We start from the raw sequence: 19,034 nt of genomic DNA on the forward strand, positions 1-19,034 counted from the left end.
AATACACAAGGAGGACCAAACAATAGAACTAATGTAATGTGTGCAGAGGTGGCACCGTTTAGTTAATGAGTAGTGTCCACCAGGGAGTATTTGCGTTGGTATCTAAAGTGATTCATAAGGGAAAAAAATCGATTTGAGAAGGAAATAAATAAATAAAAAGTGTATTTTTATATCCTGCAGGGCAAAGTTGAGCTTGATGTCCCTACAAGAGCCAACTGTCATTTCCTTAAGTGATACATAACGCGAACATTAGTAGACTGTATACACAAAATGCTACAGTAAAAATAATTTTGAAAAGTTTAATTTAGACTTAGACCAAATGCAACTTTTGGCGAAGGAATCTTAATACTTTAACATTGACAGAGTAAGAGAGTGATGAACAAAAAATACATCCTTGTTGTATTTAAATAACAATGCATATTTGCCATTATTATCCACATTATCTCAATCTACACAGGAGCCTGTAATCTGAAAGACAGGAAAATACTCAAAACTGGAGATTTTAAGCTTTTGTAGAACCTACTAACCTACTAAAAGGGACCTTGAATCTCACATAATAGAACACCATTAAATATATAGTATATATATACACACTATATACATATATAGTATATATATAAGTATAACAGTCAGATAAAGAGATTTTGGTTTTCAAATAATTCACGTATGATAAACTTGCATTATATCATTATATGTGATGAAACTTCACATGTGAAATGTGTGTGTTTTATCACATTTATCATTGATATTCATCATGTTTATCACTCATTGTTTCATATCATTTTTATTAACCCCTTTTTTTATTTGACATTTATTGATGGATTAATACATTCTAACACTTTTATTGCTTGAGGCCCCGTCACACATATCCGTATGGCAGAAACGTATGCCGGCGCATACGAAATATCGGCAATAGGTTGATATAAATTGAGGGTAAGTTGTGATCGTTTGAAGGACGCAGACGATACGCCAAACACACCAGACCTACACAGTTCCAGTATGGCAGAAACATGCCGGCGTATATGAAAATTTGCTCAGAGTCCAAATACGTATACATAATGAACACATAACTAATTATTATATATATGTCAAACATTGATAGCGTATCACTTACCTATTTAAAACGTATCAGAGCATCTGGCCAACGGAGCTGGAAAAGTGCCATCTGGTTCACGTCATGCTGATGCTGGAGAACGGCTAGACATGCTGAACACTAGCTGTACTGTAGAAACACGTTTAATAAGTTACTCCGTCGTCAGGCATAATCTTAACATAGGGTAGCAATAGGGTATCCACTCGTTATCAATACATTGGCTGTAGGATTCACCGTCAGCCGACGTAGCCTATATCTAACGTACCTCTAACGTAGTCGCGTAGGTATTCACGTACGTATTCACGTACGTATTCACGTACGTATTCCGTATTCACGTATGTCTAACGTCACGTAACGTCTGCATATCTTATGAAGCACATGTTCCGATCCGATCCGATGAAAAGTTGGACGTATTTGGACTGACAAATTTTCGTATGCACCGGCATACGTTTCTGTCATACGGATAGGTTTGACAGGGCCTTTAGGCATTTAAAGATCAATAAATGAATAAATGTATCTTAATTAAAAATTAGATATCAATTATTAAAAACTTTATACCATTTACTTGACACATGTGCCAGATTTTCTAGGCAGTGATAATACCGGGTTTGATAAGGAAATACATGTTTTATTTATTTAAAAAAAATACATAAATGATTAATATTTACTTTATTTGTATTGTAATTTTAAAAATTACTTTAAAAAATAACGGATTTCCCATCGGTCTCAGATAATGTACTAATACAGAAGACTCTCATGGATGCATCCATTAACCTTTTATGGTCAGCTAATGTTTTCCGTTTTTTCTTTACCGATTGTAAACGGAGTCATCATGTCACGGTCAGAGTACAGGATGTGTGACTCAGGTGAAAGTCACCACCTTCCGCACTCATAGGACGTGACATGTAGAAACTGCAGTTGGGCTGCAGCCCTGCACACACACAACACACCTGCAGTCTGTAAAGCACGCCCACATACCTGCGAGAACCAGGAAATCACATTATACTCCCCAGACGAAACCAAATAGCCACCCAAATCTTGTCCCGGTAAAACCTTCATCATCCTCTCTATTCTTCACGTCCACCTCTACTTTTCGGATTAATCTGCCTTGGTCACACAGAAAGAGGAAAAAGGCAGAGTTTCACCTGGTAAGTAGATCGTGTAATGTTCGCCCTGAATGTCGACATGTTTCCACTGTGTTCCCTCGCGCTCGTTGCCATATTAGGACATTGTAGCCTACTGGTGCCTACTAAAGTCATACAGGTTTATGTTGACAGTTAAAGTAATTAACAGCCTTTTTAACTTGCTCTTAAAGGCAGCAGTGGGTTATTTTCACTTTTATCACATTTTGATCCGAACGCTAAATGTGACCTGCAGTGTGTTCAGCCGCAGTGTAAATACACGAGAGGCGTCGGGGGCTGGGCTAGCATTGTACTGTTAGACTACTGTGTCTTCATTGTAAGTTGTTACCGTTCAGCAGCCACTGCCAGCAGTCTGGGCAGCCACATTTAGTTTCCATAGGTGTTTACTTATTTTCAGTATCCTATCCAAAAATAACTCCAGGCGTTTAAAGTTGGCGACCTTTTCATAGGGTAACACTAGTGTACATTACTTAAATACATGTTTCTGACAGCAGGAATTACTGGTTAAAGGTATGCTATGTAACACATAGGGCCTACGCATTAAAATGTCTAAAAATTAATAGACATATGTTATATATTTTGTTGAGCTGTAACGTTACATTATCCCAAATGTTTCCAACAATGTTCAACCCAGAGAACACTTTAATTTAATTGCAGGCAGATGTGTGTTTCATTTGATTACCTTTCGTTTGCGTCATTTCTAACGTCCAAGGAAACACCGGAAACAACAGATGATATGTCAGAGCTTGAGGAAGGAAGTCTGCCAGCCACTCTATTGTTCACTATTGTTTGTGTTGCTCACCCGGGATGGAGCGCAGTTATTTATTGCCGTTTGCTGAACGTTGTCTTCCCGAAGCTGTTAACATTAGGTTAGCTAAGTTAACATTAGGTTAGCTAAGTTAACATTGGGTTAGCTAAATTAACATTAGGTTAGCTAAGTTAACATTGGGTTAACTTCACTAAAGTTAACATTAGGTTAGCTAACAATGAAGACAACAACTCCCATCACAATGCACTGCTTCACAACATCATCAAAGTCCAACATTTGTTACTGTTTTTATCAAGAGACCCTTAGAGACAGAAATGACACACTGTGCGTTAGACCCAGCTAAAACTAAAACAACAACCCAGCAATGCATTGGCCACTATCTTCCTGAAGGTTGTGTTGAATTAATGTTTTTTTGTTGAATCAACTTGATAAATTGAGAAAAACCTTGAATATTCTTTGAGATTAGTCACAAATGTATGAGAAAAGAACTTGGAAAAATTGTGTTGTTTTATTTTGACCCCACGGCTTCACTTTGTTGGATCAACCTCATTACAGCACAGACCCTGGTGCTTGTTGTGGTTCATGCCTGTAGTGGATGAACTAATCAAATTTTACTTTGAAATTGGATTTAGAAGAAAGGAAATTCTCGTGATTTTAGCCCAGAATCGCCTTATTATAATAAGCATCTGGACTTTAAAGAGACTTTGTTGTTAATCAGGCCTTTTCAGAAGAAAACAACAAACTGATTTGGAGGAGGAAGGATATCACCATGTTCTTCTTCTACTGTTATCTCCTCACTATAGTCACTCACTCTCTAAACTGAGCTTCTCTCTCATTCCTCAGCGAACATACAAAGTTTCAGTTTACCATCTTTTGAAAAGAAAAAGCTACAGCAAGGAGAAGCAGACTTTTGTTTCATGCCAAACTATAATGAGTCATTGTTTTTTCTTCTCCAGGTCAATCGAGATCACTGATAATCCAGATTATACCTGTGGAGAGCATGTGCACACACTGATTCCCTTTCCTCTGCCTGTCAATCTCTCTCCCTCCCTCTCTACACTCTCATCACAGATTTGTGAGTGGCATGTGTCCCTCCATCTGGCTCGCACATGCATTACATATGGACATTGCATAATGGCTTTGGACCTTAGTAATGCAGCACTACAGTGCCACTCCAATACTTGGGGAAGTGTCCGGGGCCAGAGATACAAACTGCTTATGTAAAAGCATTAAGACGATCAAACAGTTCCAGCTACATTTTCATACCCCGTGGAAAAAGAAGAAGAAGAAGAAGAAGAAGACATTCTCATTAAATAGTAAAAACATGCAGTGATAAAGGAATTAGGCAGAATAATGAATCACTCTCCTCCCTCCTTTCATAATTTAAATCTGAGGCTTAAAAGCCCTGACCTGCAGGTTTGATGCACTTCACATTCAGAATATTTGTTTTAAGTAGATTTGACAGAGAAAAAAATACTGACATGAATTAAGTTTTAAGCTGGAGAAACATTTGCTAATATATTATGCAAGTATTTTAGATATTATAAAAATATATATATTAAAAAATTGCTCCTGTGTATATGATGGGGAATCGTCATGTGTATCACTGTAAAGTTTTAAAAGATTAAAATGGTTCATGTTGTAGTAAACTGCAGCAGTAGAGCTGAAAAAAAAGGCAAGAAGCTTAACATGCTTTTCAAATCTTGGATAGCAAATGACAACAAGTCACTATGGTGTCACCATCTATCAAACCAAATTGCTTGCACTGCCGTAGAAGACAAATGTTTGTGTTTTGAGCATGAAAGCGGTGAAAGATTAAAAAGAACACTCTGTGTCTGTGTTCTGGAATGATGTTAGTTGTTTCCATCAGGTTTGTTTTTGGTGAGAGTGCAGATGGCTGTACTTATTTGGTAGTTGAGAACAATTCTTTGTTCTTCACAAGCTAGCTAGTTGCTAAATGTGTCTGTTGTTTGGTGCTGGAGAGGTTGAGTATAGTGGGTTTATCAGAGCTTGTGTACTAATAACATCAGCATTCTGCTGTTGCTGGAAACGGTGTTGATGAGAGCACCGAGACTGAAGCAAATAGTAAATGTGCCATAAATCTAAACTAGGAGCTAGAAGAGGTAAAATGCTCATTATAGCTGCAGTGCTGGAAAGAATTCCCTGTTGGTTCAGAAAAAAACATTATTTTAAGCTTGTGTAATTTTGCATTATATTGTTCCAGACGGTTTTTAAAACTTTGTTGTTAAAATGTTATAAGGACAGATACTAAGACAAAGTAGGCTATTTGAATGAATGGGTTGACATTTTGGGAAATATTCTTGCAGAGACTTGGATAAAAAGATTGATACCACTCATCTGTAAATTCAATATACACTCCTTTATTACCGTTTGCACACTGGCTTTTGTTAGGAAGTTAAACACGTCATAATTCCCTCTATAATATCTATTTTATGCTGCTGTGAAAACATCTCCTTCAAACAACTGCATTAATTTCTCGGCAAGAACTACATTTCAAAAAATGACATTGGAACACATCATGATAACGTTATAATTTCCTTTCGTCCAATACGAGTTTTACTGAATAGAGCTTGGACGCATCACAGCACTGTGCTTCCCCCTGGCTGCTAACAGCTAACGTTAACTAGCTCTCAACCTGCTGATTTCAACACAGATTTGTTGTTCACAATGCTGCATTTTAGGGGAAAGATGGGGACGACGGGACATCGTAGGTCTCGAGCCGTGATCCCTGGTACCTGCTGTACTGTAGAAAAACACACATTTTCACAATTTTTCCATCGACTTGGTAGCAAAGTATTGGTTCTCCTGACCTCCCTCTTTGCAGACCTAGATTGCAGACACCTTCACTCATTGTGTCCCTTTTGCATGTTGTATTTGCATGCATGTGCATCTGTGTGGTGTTTGCATCCCCCCCACATGCACATTCTCCTCTGTCTACATGCAGTTTGGGCTGGATGAGTGTTCTCTGTGAGATTACTGTAAAGTGTTGGATTATGATAAAACTGCCTGTGGATGTCATGCTCCTGTGTGATAGCGGCACAGTTTATTGGTTTGTTCTCCTCTGCCATCACAAGGCTCCTAATCTGTGCACCTCTTACAAAGGCGACACACAGGGTGGATTTAAAAAAACCTCTCTCCTTCATTTTGTTGCTCCTGTGCTGTACATTTTTTTTAATTGACGCTTGTGAATGTCGTGTCTCCCTTGCTGTGCACTTGGTGTTGGAGTGCTGAGGGATTTCTGCTGCTCAGTAAAAATCAGCAGCAGCTCTCATGGCACGACCATCCAGAGCTGTAATCCAGACGTCCAAACTGCTGGAATATAAATCCTGTCTGGAGTTTGCATTGGCTGGCAGCTCATCAAGAGGCCAGAGATTATTTATTTATTTATTTATTTCAGACCTCTCAGGACATGGCAGCCTGCTGTCAACTCGGGGACGACAAGATATAGACATCTAATCTGTGCTGCAGTGTGCCGTGCACGCCGAGGGTTTGCAGACGTGTGGGAGTGGAGAAAGGCGCTTCTTATCAGGGAGAGGGAGCTGGGGATGCATGATGGACAAAACTATAAAATAACTCAGCAAATCGCATGGAAATACCAAAACCAACAATGAACTGATCCTTCTAACAAGTATTGTGTGTGTATCCAAAAGGAGCCCCAGAGTGGTACAGACAGGATAGGGAGGTGTATTGTATGACGGACCAACACTTTGTTGGTCTTTATTCAGTGATGGCATTATGAAAGGGTATGAAATGCCACATTTTTTATTTAGTTTGACAACAAGGAAAATACAGTGTAATTCTTATAATCCTTACCAATGTAAAATCAAATTCCTCATTCAGAATATGCCAAAGCAGCTGGAGAAAGTAATGAGAGCGGATTTCTAACCCTAACCCTAACCCTAACCCTAACCCAAAATCAGGACACTGCTCTGCCAACATTTCATAAGCTGTCCCTTCGCACACTCAAATCTTGAAGTGCAGATTGATTGCAGCTTAAATTAGTTAAGTAGTAGTTGTGTCATTAATAAACTTCCGTATGGGGGTTATCCCTGGTAGAGGGGTGTGTGAGGGTGAAGAAGATGGGTCTGTTTGGGTGTAAATGGCGAGAAGACTAAGCTTGGATGGGGGATTATAGGAGAAGGGGGCAGGGAGCATATATGATCTGCCAGGGCTTAGTACCACAATTATTCCAGCAGTGGCAGCAGCGGCAGCAGCGGCGGTGGTGGTGGTGGTGGCGGTGGTGGCAGAGACTGCGATTTCATTAGTGTAATGTCAAAAGAAGCTCCAGAATTACGTAAGAGTGACGCGCTGTCATCCTCTCTCGGACCGCCCACCGCCTGGCAGGAACGTGGCCATTGTTTTCCTTTTATCCTCCCTCGCTCAGAAAAGCTAAAAGGACATCTGTCGGTGTCGGCGGTCGGGGACAGGACACGTAGGACCTCGCCGCTCCGGGTGCTGAAGCTGTGGCTCGTTGCCATGTAGAGGACAAGCTGGTAGTCTTGATGCTGCGTAAGAAGAGGAGCAAACATGGAGATTTTAAATCTGCCTCTTGGTCTTTCACTTTGTTAGAAGATGAGTGATGGAAGTGTAGAAGCAGTCAGAGCAGTGTTGTCGCCGTTAGTGGAGAGTTAAAAGATGAAGTTCAAGAAGTTCATCACGATCATGCAGGCAGCCATAGGGATTGTACCCCTCAACAAACGGGAGCTCCTGCCACCCGGCAGAAAACTGTGGAGACCCCCTGGGTGAGTTGGATCACTATATGTCCGTGTGTCCTTCCCTTTAACACGCAGAGAGCCTGTGCAGTAGTAGAAAACTGCAACTGCTGTTTATTTCTAACAGATCTACTACTACTACTACTACTACTATGAATCCTGTTGTTTCAGAAATATGGGGACCTTTTTTTGTGCCTAGTTCAGGGAAGCAACAGATGGGTTTTGGAAGAATGTAAAACGAAAGGCTTACTTCTAGTGCTTATGCAGATAGTTTTGGTTTCATATGCCAAGGTTTTGAGTCTCTACTCTTCTCTTTATTGTCCTCACAGTATTGAAAAATGTGTCTTTCTAGAAACATTGTCATATAAATGTACTGAATTATTATATATTAAAATAATTGTATCCGATACCATATCGGCACATTGTCACCAATACCCAATCGGATCAGTTTTGAACCGATATTAGTATCAGTATTGGTGCATCGCTACTTTTCTATCTCAGTGTGAGTAGTTTCCTTGTTACAGCTGACTTTACAGAGGTTAAGATAGGGTTGGGTGATGTTTGAGGTTTATAAATACTGGTGCCAATTCGATACCTAATGTTATCTCAGATTGAGCAAGAGATTTTGAACTTATAACAGAAAGCGTGGGTTACAAACTGCGGGAGTGGGTGATGTGGGTGTTTACCAGGCAGGGAGGGTCTAAAGATTATTGAGTTTTAGCATGTACTGTAAGATCCAGAGCTTTTGGAGCTTGACCCATATAAGGGACTAAATGTCCCTCTAAAAGGATCATGTTGCCATGGCCAGCCCTCGGTCTAAATCTTTCTTTGTATGTCTTGGAGTGAAGTGAGTTATGTCTTGGGTTACTTCACTTGTTCTTGGAGATGCCAAGCTGAACTTAAAAGTCTATGCTTCCTGTGTAGGGGGCAGCAGGTTTAGTCATGCAGAGGCAATCTGCTTGCTTCACTCTCTGCAGTATCGCAGCAGTCTCTGACTATCCAGTCAGACCATCTGAATGCATCAGAAACCTCACGTCTGACTCACTGCCATGAAATTGAAAAAGAAAGTTGTTTCAGTTCGCTGGAGAACGCCACATGTTCGGACATGTTAGCAATCGGGTCAGACTGAGATGCTGCTCTTGAAGTGAGACTGCAGATTATGGTATTTTAGTCAGTAGTATCAGTGTGAGCCGGGTCTCCTCTGGTTTTACTCGGAGCCATGCTGGCTTAGTTCTGGGAAACGTGGCTTTTTATTCTCTATTTAAAGCTCTAGGTTTTCCTCATCTTCTCCTTTGGTCTTGAAATATGTGGTTTATACAGTATTTCCTCAACAATGAAGGTTTTATTTGCCCTTCTGACTGATAGGATATAGTTGTCATCTGTAATCTCTGTGAAAGTGTGTGTTTCTATTTTACCATAAATAAGATTAGATAGAAAATGTCTGTCACAACATCCAAGAGTCCAAGGTTACATATTCAATTTACTTGTTTTGATTAACCAACACAATGCCAAAATATAGACAATTTACAATTGCATTAAAAAAAGAAGAAGAGAAAAGCACATTTAAAAAGTGGGTCTTTGAGCTAAATGCTAAATGCTAGTGTCAACAATGCTAACATTTTCACAATAACCAGTGTGTCAGATGCTTCTCCTTAAGGACAACTCATGCACTCTTTACATTACAACTGGCCACTTTTGAAATTCCTTTCATTTCCATACAGTGTGAAAATACATTGGCAGACTTCATGCTACAAATGTGTAATGAATCACAGTTTGACAAAAGCTTTACCATTACATGGTAATGGAGTTGTAAGGGAAGATTGATTTTGAAAAGTCTACATTGCAAATGTTACAAAGAAATGACTAAATGTTCGTACTGGAGGCCTGTGGGTTAGGGAATATACATTCAGAAAGTGGAAAGATTTAACTGATTTATTTATACATCATTTCTAGTAAATGTGAGAAAACATGCAAAAACACTATGGTCCAAAATGTATTAGTTGTATGCCAGTGTACATGCCTCGGCCCACATCTGCACTTAAAGGGATAATGCAGTGATTTAGTTTTGCACTTCTGTAAAGTTGGGGGACTCCCAAGAAACTGATTTTTGTCTGTCAAAATCCATGGAGCAGAGGCTGAGGCATCTTGACTTTTTGTCCCTAATAAGGGCTTGGTCCTCCAAGAACCCTCCATTATCCATAATGCATCTGGATAGTGTCTCTTATTAGCCCCTCTCTTCTGCTGTAAATGCCCACGTCTTTCAAACAATTTGTAACACCTCTTTATCTTCTAACTTGTAGAATCAAAGCCTAAACTGAGATATCCCTAATGACATCAGCAGGGTTAGTCTCTCAAAGTTCACAAGACTTTATCCGACTGTTTTCACAGGTGGAACTGTACTAAACGTGACGAGCGTGACTCGGAATCAGAAATGTGGTACTTTCATCATTTCAGAACTACTCTGCAAATTCACAGCTTGCGTTATATAAAATGACTCGGTTATAATACTCGTGTCACGTGATACACTGCTCCCTCTTGACAAAGATCCACAGAATGAATCCTCGGTCTTATTGAACTTTTCTTTATGTGTAACACACTTGGAGTAAAGAGTTGTCAGTTAAACGTGTGTGTTTCTCTGTGTGTGCATAGGGACCAGCCTTGCTCTGAGCAGACCAGCACCGACCTGCTCAAGTCCAACTGCAAGTTCCGCTGGTCCAGAGAAGCCCAGTACTTGTATCTCCGCCGCCTCTCCTCACGCAGCTACTCGGCTATTATGATGGTACGTTGTTCACACGATGTTTAGTGTTGATGCTGTGTTTTCAGAGTCCGCTTTGGTGTGGACATATGTTTGCTCCTATTGACTCCTTACTATGTTTCAGTGTTTTAAGGTGAGACACTACAGGCTAAAACATATTATTTTAAGCACGGGTAGATTTTGAGAGTTTGGGCATGTGTAGTTTAAAGAAAAAAATCCCAAATACATATTTATTTGTTTCTTTGGCTTCACTTTGTTTATTTGTGTCTGTAGATTTCTCCGAAATTCATCAAAACCTACCATTAAATAATGCCTCATTTGTATATTTAATCATACAATTTCAGAGAACTTGCAATAAAAACAATTATTATCTTAATGTAAGTAATCAACTCGGAAAGTTTCATGCTGATATCTGTGGCTACGTTCACACAGCAAGCCTTATTGCTCAATTCTGAAGTTTTAGCTCGGATCAGATAAAAGTCGAATGAGGTTGCATGCACAATATCCGACCTGTATCTGATTTAGGACCACATAGAAAAGTGTCCCAAATCAGAATTTAAAAGATCCGATCCTGTGAGATTTGTGCTTTTCACACAGTGCCTTGCTCAGGGGCACAATGGTGGCAGCTCCTGGGATTGAACTCACAACCTTCCGGTGTTCTTTTTGGAAGACGTACCACTAGACAACCACCACCTTCATTTTTAATAAGAACATTTCTTATTTGTATATTTAAACATAACATTTCAGAAAACTTGTAATATATAAATATATAAAACGTATGTAATGTGTTCATTTTAAACCCACACAGGTCCATCTTGCTTAGTGAGTCTCTTCCTAATAATAACAATAATAATAATAATAATACCAATAATAATAATAATAATAAGCTTTATTTATATAGCACCAGTTCATACAAGCATTGCAGCCCAAAGTGCTTCACAGTAAAAACATAACAATTAGTACAAGAACAGAATAAGAGCATTTACAGTACAATAATCACAGTGTTGATGTAAATGAGTCTGAAGTACCATTATAAAAATAGCAGAATTAAAATAGCAGAATTAAAATAGTATAAAATAACATTGGAATTCATGCCTAGTTTCCCTATCTGTGCCGTACTTAACGACGCTACTGCCGGGAAATCGCATTCATCACACCATTTAGCATCACTTAAATGCTTGTGTGTTTCTCTTCTTTATAATCCCATCACCCATCAAAATATTTGATAAGCTGCAAACAAGTTTGCTTCACTTCTGACACGTTGATGAGTCAGTGTTCCCAGATTTCTTTCCTTATTTGAATACAACTACACTTTAGTGCCCCCTCCTGCATCAAGGATGATGATTAACCAGAGAGACATGTCATGTCCCGGAAGTCTCATTGTTTTAATGACTTGGTCACACAAATTATTCAGGCCATTGAAGGTTCTGCAATAGAATGGCCTATTTTAAGGCCTAATTTCACATTTTTCAGTTGATTCGACTGGGTTGACCTGAAATGCTCTGATATGTTTTTGTCATTACATCATTCCTGTGTTGCTGCCCTGAAGTTTTGGAAGTGTTGTGTTTAACTATTTTTTAAAATAGTGTATAATGAAAGGAAACGGTTACATTTTACGTGGTATTAGGGATTTGGGATATTTTTGAGTTCTTATGTGATTTGTCTCGTGTTGATAAAATGCCAGATAAGGACAGGCTTGAATAGTTAGAGTGGATAGTACTACACACGCACGCACACACAGAACAACAATAGGTTATTGTGGGACTGCTGCCCATGGGTGTAGTTTTTCTAAACCTTTGCTTCAGCTGTTCATGTATAAGGCCTTACATTTTTCACAAACCTCTACATACATTTGTCTACTTTGGTCTTGGGCTGTTTTTCATGGTTTTGGCCCCTTAGTTTCAGTGAAAGTAAATCTTAACACTTTAGCATACAGTGACCATTGAGACTATAATGTGCTTCCAACTGTGTTGCAGCAGGTTGTTAAAGGCCCTTTCCTGTTTCAACATGCTCCTGTGCACAAAGGCAGGTCTATAAAGGAATGGTTTTCCCACTTTGGTTAGGAAGAACTTGACTGGTCTGCACAGAACCCTGATCCAACACCTTTGGGATGAATTTGAACACTGACTGAGCCTTATCACCCAACATCAGTGTTGGACCTCACTGATGTGTGGCTCTTGTGGTTGAATGGGAACAAATCTCTGCAGACAATTTCTCAAATCTGGTGGAAAGCCTTAATACCAGTAGAGTGGAGGCTGCTGAAGCAGCAGATTGATGCCTATGGTTTTGGAATGGGATGGTCAACAATCACATACATTATGGCTTTAATGTGCAGATTTTCACATAGGCTACTTTTGGTCATGTAGTGTATTTTCTACACTGCAATGCATGTTCCTCTTATTAAAAAACAAAATGCATAAAACAATGGCTGGAGGCATTTGGAATTAAGAGATCAATATGAAATTATGTTTTTCCATGTCAAAAGTCTTGGAGGTTTAAGTGAGGCTGATCTAAATGCTTGTGAACAAAAATTGGTCCTATTTTTGGATTGCTATCTTACATCTTTGCGTTTTTAGTATTTTATACTCATTTAACTAACATTGTTTTTGCTGATGTAAGTATAGGTTACCCAAAATGTGTTTTCTCTAAAATGCGTTTCAAATGAATTCCCTTTTTCTGCTGCGTTTTAAAATCGCATGTTTTCCTCTGAATTATGTTCTGCGGTATGCTGGGTTGAATCTGTTGTTGTGCTGTCTGTCTAGGAGCCTCACAGCAGGCTCCCTAAAATCAATGGGAATTTTGGACGGATCCATGTTAGCGGTTTGAGAAGTGCAAGCCCCCGCTAGACATGCATCTTTAATGTGATCACCGGTTCGTTCTTACTGATAAGCAATGTAATAGTTTCTTGAATTCAAACTAGGTTGACGTTATAGCATGTTGTTTTAGTTTGCTGTTATCAATCACAGTTGCTTTTAAATGTACCCCCCCTTGCTCTTTTTTGGTATAAACTAACCTAGCAACAAGTCGACGGCGGTAGTTTTTTCTCTGAATGTCTAATCTTAATTTTTTAGAAGGTAAAGTGCGAGATTTCAAGTAAATTAGACACGACCTTTACTATTTTTAGACGTTGAAACCATCTGTTTCTTCCAAACTTCGGCCTAAATCCGAGCGGAAGCGTCTAACTAGTTAATCCCCAAAGTATCAGTCCCGGGCCGTTCAAAGTGCGTGATGCCAGTAAACGGAGAGGGGCTGCTCTCCCTAAGCAGATACGCAACTCAGTATTTCACCGTAAGTACTTCCATAGCGAAATTCAAAGTATTCACTTATACAAAAGTTAATAGATAAAAGCACTGGTATACTCCTGTCACAGAGTTGTAAATGTGTATTTTTTAGAACAAGTATTTATTCGGTAGTTTCCATGAATCCGTGTTGCCTGTTGCATCCTGCTGCATCCCTGCTGCACCTGCTGTGATGTTGAGCTAGCTGTCCGCTAGTAGGTTAGTTACTAGAAACATGTTCAAAGTTAATAAATCCTGTTTTACACGTTGTTTTGACTCTTAGCGTTTATGTATAAGTCGACCTCTCCTGTAATTGACCGCCTTGTCTCATTTACAGTTTCACGGTAACGTTACTTGTCTGCTCTTTGGTGGTCTTGATTTTTGCTTCCTTTTTTGTTTTTAATTTCCCCTTTTTCAATGAGCACCAGACAACACTGGTGCGACCAGTAGTGCATTGCAAACGACACATCCACAGTTATTATAATAGTTTTATTTTTTTACGTTACTTATTTGTGTGGTGGTGTGTTGTTCTTTCTTACGCCTCACTGTAACGCGGCTCTGTCCCCAGTAGGGGGCAGACGTGTTTCACTCATCTGTTATGAGCCACCAGCAGCACACAGTGAACAGGCTGCCTCGTGAAGGATCGTTGGGTAGTTCTGAGTTGTAAACACTTACAGTAAATGTATTGACTCAAACTTCCGTATAAAAGTTCCAAAGTGCTTTCTAGCAAATATCAACTTGATAGCCTTCATATGTCACATCAGGCTTTAGCCAAAGTTCTTTAGTTCACAGCACTGCCCTCCTCCCTCTGAGTGCTGAGGTTGGCAGACTCAAAGATAATCATGAGGAAAACAGAGAGGGAGTCATTTGTTTCTTTGCTGTACATACTATGGCAATTTCACTGTAAGTTTTTAATTTGAACTTATATTTTATTTTGAATTCAGCATCTTATACAGTGCAGTACAATTTTAGAACTATGTCAAATGTTTTCTGTACACTTTCACAAGACATGTCAGTATTTCTTTATCTAGTTTCCAGCTGCCATGGTATTGGAACTGAAACTAGTATCGGAGGTTTTTAAACACTACCAGCTCCTTGTGAGACCTGAGCTGATTAATCAATTAGTTTGCAGAAGATTAATTGGCAACACGTTTGATAATCAATAAATACTTTGAGTCATATTCTCTTCTATATGAGGATGTGCTACTTGTATCTGTTTAATATTTTTGTTAATTGAATATATTTGGGATTTTGATAAAGTAAGAGAGTTGTAGACATCACTTCAATTGTTTTGGCATTGTATAGACTAGATTAAAACTTTTAATTTGCAGCTATATTGAGTACTAAGCCTTTTATTATATTATTTGTCATGGAAGAATGTATGGGAATGAAAAGCAAAATATAAAATTGATTAGAAAATACATTTGTATTGTGTACATTCTCACTCTGTAATTAATCTCAAAATCCCCCAAATGAAAACCACTAACACCAAAATAAAGAGAAAAAAACAGCTGCAATGTTTGCATGATGTTTGAATTTCAGTGTCACCCAAAAAAATACTTTATTTTCCTGAGTTTTTACTAAAATCTACCAGCGCATTTTATGTTTCTGTTTTTTTTTTTTAAAGAGTCGGCTTGTTCTCTAAATAATTTGTTTTGGCAGCCTGCAAGGATGACCCAGTATTTCAACCTGTCTCCATGGAAATGTGTTTGTGTCTCGTTATGTAATCAACACTCAGGAGGCTACAACTTATCCAGCAGGCCTGCCTGCGAGCAGCCATCACAATCATATCACATAGTACAAGAAGACGCTCTGATTAAAACTGGGTTGGCCTTACACAAAGCACTTTCATTGGCTGCTTCAAAGTCATTTATCTGACTTTCAGGAGTTCTTATGTTTCCTCTGTACACTGCTGGTGGTTCTCACTTTTGACCATTCTGGTGCAAAGGGATATCAAACAAACAAAAAGAAGCAGCAGTACATCTTAATGCTTCTTTCCTTTTATTGATACAACACAAACTAAATGTGTTTTCAGAGATCTCACCTTTGATGCAGGTACAATGTTCATCTTTACATGTCATCTGGTCTTACCAGCATTCTCAAAATATTTTACTTTTGAAATGATTGTTCACTTTAAAACATACTGCTTACCCCCCTGCCCTGTTTCCACGAAAAGTCACTTAGTTCAACAACATTCTGGAAATGGATTCCTTTGATTATTTTATGTTTAAGATGAATTTCTAGGTGACCATTTCGAATGGCAGTGCAAAAACAAAGATCCTCTCTATGTTCTTTCTTCCGTAGTGTATCGGTAGCATTTGTCCCATTCAAAATCCCAACCATTTTGCTGTCACTAACTCAGATCTGCACTCTGCATGTTTAGTGTTTGTTTGTCTTTTGCTGATGTATGAAAAATCTCTAAAACTTTGAAAAGTGTCTGATGCATCTTTAGTCTGAGCACTCATTAAACCCCAAATATGTGTTGTAATTTGCTGCTCATGTTAGGGGACGAGCACTTCTGCACCGTGCGTCCGTGTGTCTATGTTTACACTGTGCAGAGTAGACGGTGGGATTTGTGCTGAATGTAGGCCAGCAGAATCCCTCTTACGTCAAAGGCAGGCAGGCGGGCAGATGCAGGAAGAGAGCTGCTGGTGGTTGTGCAGCTGTGGCCATGGAGGAGGCTGTGGCGCACATCAGTCTGTCAGAGCACCGCTGGTGGTGAACAGGGAGAGACGCACATAGGAAGAGACGGAGAACGCCAACAATGAAGACCGTCCTCAGCCTGCACAGGAAATGGGCCCACGCGGTCAAGACCATACGTATCCTTCAGGGACTCGTGAGTGTGATTCTGTACAGATTTGATCAGATCTGTTGCCGGGGAAAGTGGCTGTGCCAGGCAGCTGGACTTCACGGGTTCTGTAATGGTAGTGTCTCCGTTTTGTTTATCGACCTGAGTGTTTCGGAAATGGGTTGAGTTGAGTTTTGTTCTGAAATGAGGGATCCAGAATTGCAGAAAAGTGTTATAAAATGATCATTTGGGATCAAAATGAATTATAATATTTTCAGAGGGTAACAGCTGATGTAGTCAAAGTCAAACTGAGAAATTGACGTACGATGTGTTTTTTGGGATTTTGAAGATCAACTTTCACTTGTTCGTAAATGATGGAATATTATTGACAAAAGTTGGTTTGTACTTCATATGGACTGCTGGATGGACTATTGGATTATTGATCAGTCACTTAACTACTAATGATGATTAATTATTTAAGTAAAAATACAAACGAAAAAGATTACTGCCAAGATGTGATTTGTTTTTCTCTTTTGTTTTGTGCGCTTTAATACTCTTTGGGATTTATTTTACTCTTGACGGACAATACAATCTAATTTCAAGACATCAGTTTGGGCAAATTTATCGTTAGTCCTGACAATTAAACAAAAACTAGGGTTCGGGTTAGTTAGCTTTATTTTGATGGATAGTGAAAGTGCAGTAAATGTTTGTTGCAGCCTTGGACCTTGCTGAGTTATACGATTCTTTGTTGTTGATTTTAGCAGGTGTGTATCTTATGCTTTATTTGTGTTACCTGTTGGTGGTTTCATGGGACAGTCTGCAAGAAGAAGTACTTTCATCCTGAATTATTTTTAAGTGCTTGTTAAAGAAAGCTAATTGATGTCAAAGTGTTCTCATGAATGATTGAATCCCCAAGAGTCAGAAGTTTCTTATTCAAACATGTTTTCGCTCCAGCTGAGGCCCGTCATTGTTCTTCTGGGAGCTCCTGGTTGTGTAACGACATCATAGGCTAATGAACTGGCTTTGTCGTTGCATCACGTAATACATTATTAATCTGTTCAGTGAAATGAAACCACCCACGGTAATCTTTCCTTTCTCTCCACAGAACCCGGTCATGGAGGAGACCGTGTGGGAGCAGTACACCGTGACCCTGCAGAGGGTGAGTCCATCTGCCCCACAACATCACCTCATTTACATATTTACATTTTGGCCATAATTAAACGCAGTGCCTCACAGGGAGTGCATTTAAATGATTAGTTTGACACCCCGGTCCTCTGAATGAGAGCCATATGAAATGTATGCAATGGTGAAAAACGTAGTATTATTATTATTATTATTATTATTATTATTATTATTATTATTATTATTATTATTATTATTATTATTATTATTATTATTATTATTATCAGTTTTGAAATGATGAAAAAGCTTGCTTGCCTTGTCAGATGAGCTCCTGTATGGTGACAAACTAACAAATCTAGAGACCATCTTGTGATGCTTTCACAACAGCCACAATGCCCCTTCCTCACTACCTACCTCACACACAGACTCACAAGGTTAAAAACAATACCAGCACTGCTGTAGCAGCTGGTAACAAGATCAAATATCACAGGTCGAGTTAACCAAAGATTTTTTTTTTTAATAATCCGAAGGCCGTCCGTCGTTTTGACAGATAAAAACACTGGCGGAGGTCGATTTCCTCCCGGTGAAGCCTGATTTTTCAGGAACAGGAAATGAAATCACATGTTCAGAGCGTCTTGCCGACTTCTCATCACTTCCCTGCGAGAAATGTTTCCCAACTTCAGAACTTTGACTTTAGTAGAACTGCTAACTCAGTCTCCCGTGTGGCAGCACAGAGCCGTCAGAACAACATTAGAACAGGATGGAGTTTGGCGCTGAGGTTCTGAAGTAATTCTACAATGTTTGCTCCAGCCCTGTATTTAACATGTTTGAGGATCTAAAATTGTTAAACTCCATTTACATGTGTAATTGTTGATTTTAGTCAATTATCAAGTATAAACATTCTTTGAGTGTTCAGCTCTCAAAACATTTACTTTTTGGTACTTAATGTTACAAAAGGAATACGTGAGACTAAGTGAGAAATCATAGTCAACAGTTTAGAATCTGGTAACCTGAGTTCATGACTATCACTTGACATGGACACATACCAAAGCCATGCTTTTTTTCTGTGTCGTATGTTGAGAAATATAAACATGCTGCTCTACGAGCACCTCAAATGGTAAATAATTGTGAACACAAGCAGCTATACAGGAGCTTTGCCTGGATAAAGTACAGTCTGAAATAGCAAAGTTATGATTTAAGTCATGAACTATTGGATCAAATAAGTAAATAAGATTACAAAACCAACCAAACTTTCAATACCAGCTTTCAGTACTTTGTGCTACTGACACATTCTGGTTGATAGTAGAAATAACTGCTGGTTACAGCCTCATTGTTGAATCGTTAATATTTAGTT

General features: G+C 39.0%; 1 protein-coding gene across 3 annotated transcripts in view; it reads left to right on the forward strand.

Moving 5' to 3' along the window:
• The first annotated feature begins 1,991 nt into the window (after positions 1 to 1,991).
• The window catches only part of tjp2a (tight junction protein 2a (zona occludens 2)), a 34,243-nt gene continuing 17,200 nt past the window's right edge, over positions 1,992 to 19,034 (forward strand). The window contains exons 1-3 of one of the 3 annotated variants that reach the window (XM_029444562.1): positions 1,992 to 2,241; positions 10,387 to 10,516; positions 17,664 to 17,717. In XM_029444562.1, the coding sequence (XP_029300422.1) occupies positions 10,511 to 10,516; positions 17,664 to 17,717 (60 nt within the window). In that variant the 5' untranslated portion in view covers positions 1,992 to 2,241; positions 10,387 to 10,510. Of the gene's footprint in view, positions 2,242 to 10,386; positions 10,517 to 13,374; positions 13,781 to 17,663; positions 17,718 to 19,034 lie in introns of those variants that run through there. The other 2 variants (XM_029444564.1, XM_029444561.1) reach the window with 2 other exon arrangements.

The sequence above is a fragment of the Cottoperca gobio genome, chromosome 12, assembly GCF_900634415.1.
Source record: "Cottoperca gobio chromosome 12, fCotGob3.1, whole genome shotgun sequence".
Taxonomy (NCBI): Eukaryota; Metazoa; Chordata; class Actinopteri; order Perciformes; family Bovichtidae; genus Cottoperca; species Cottoperca gobio.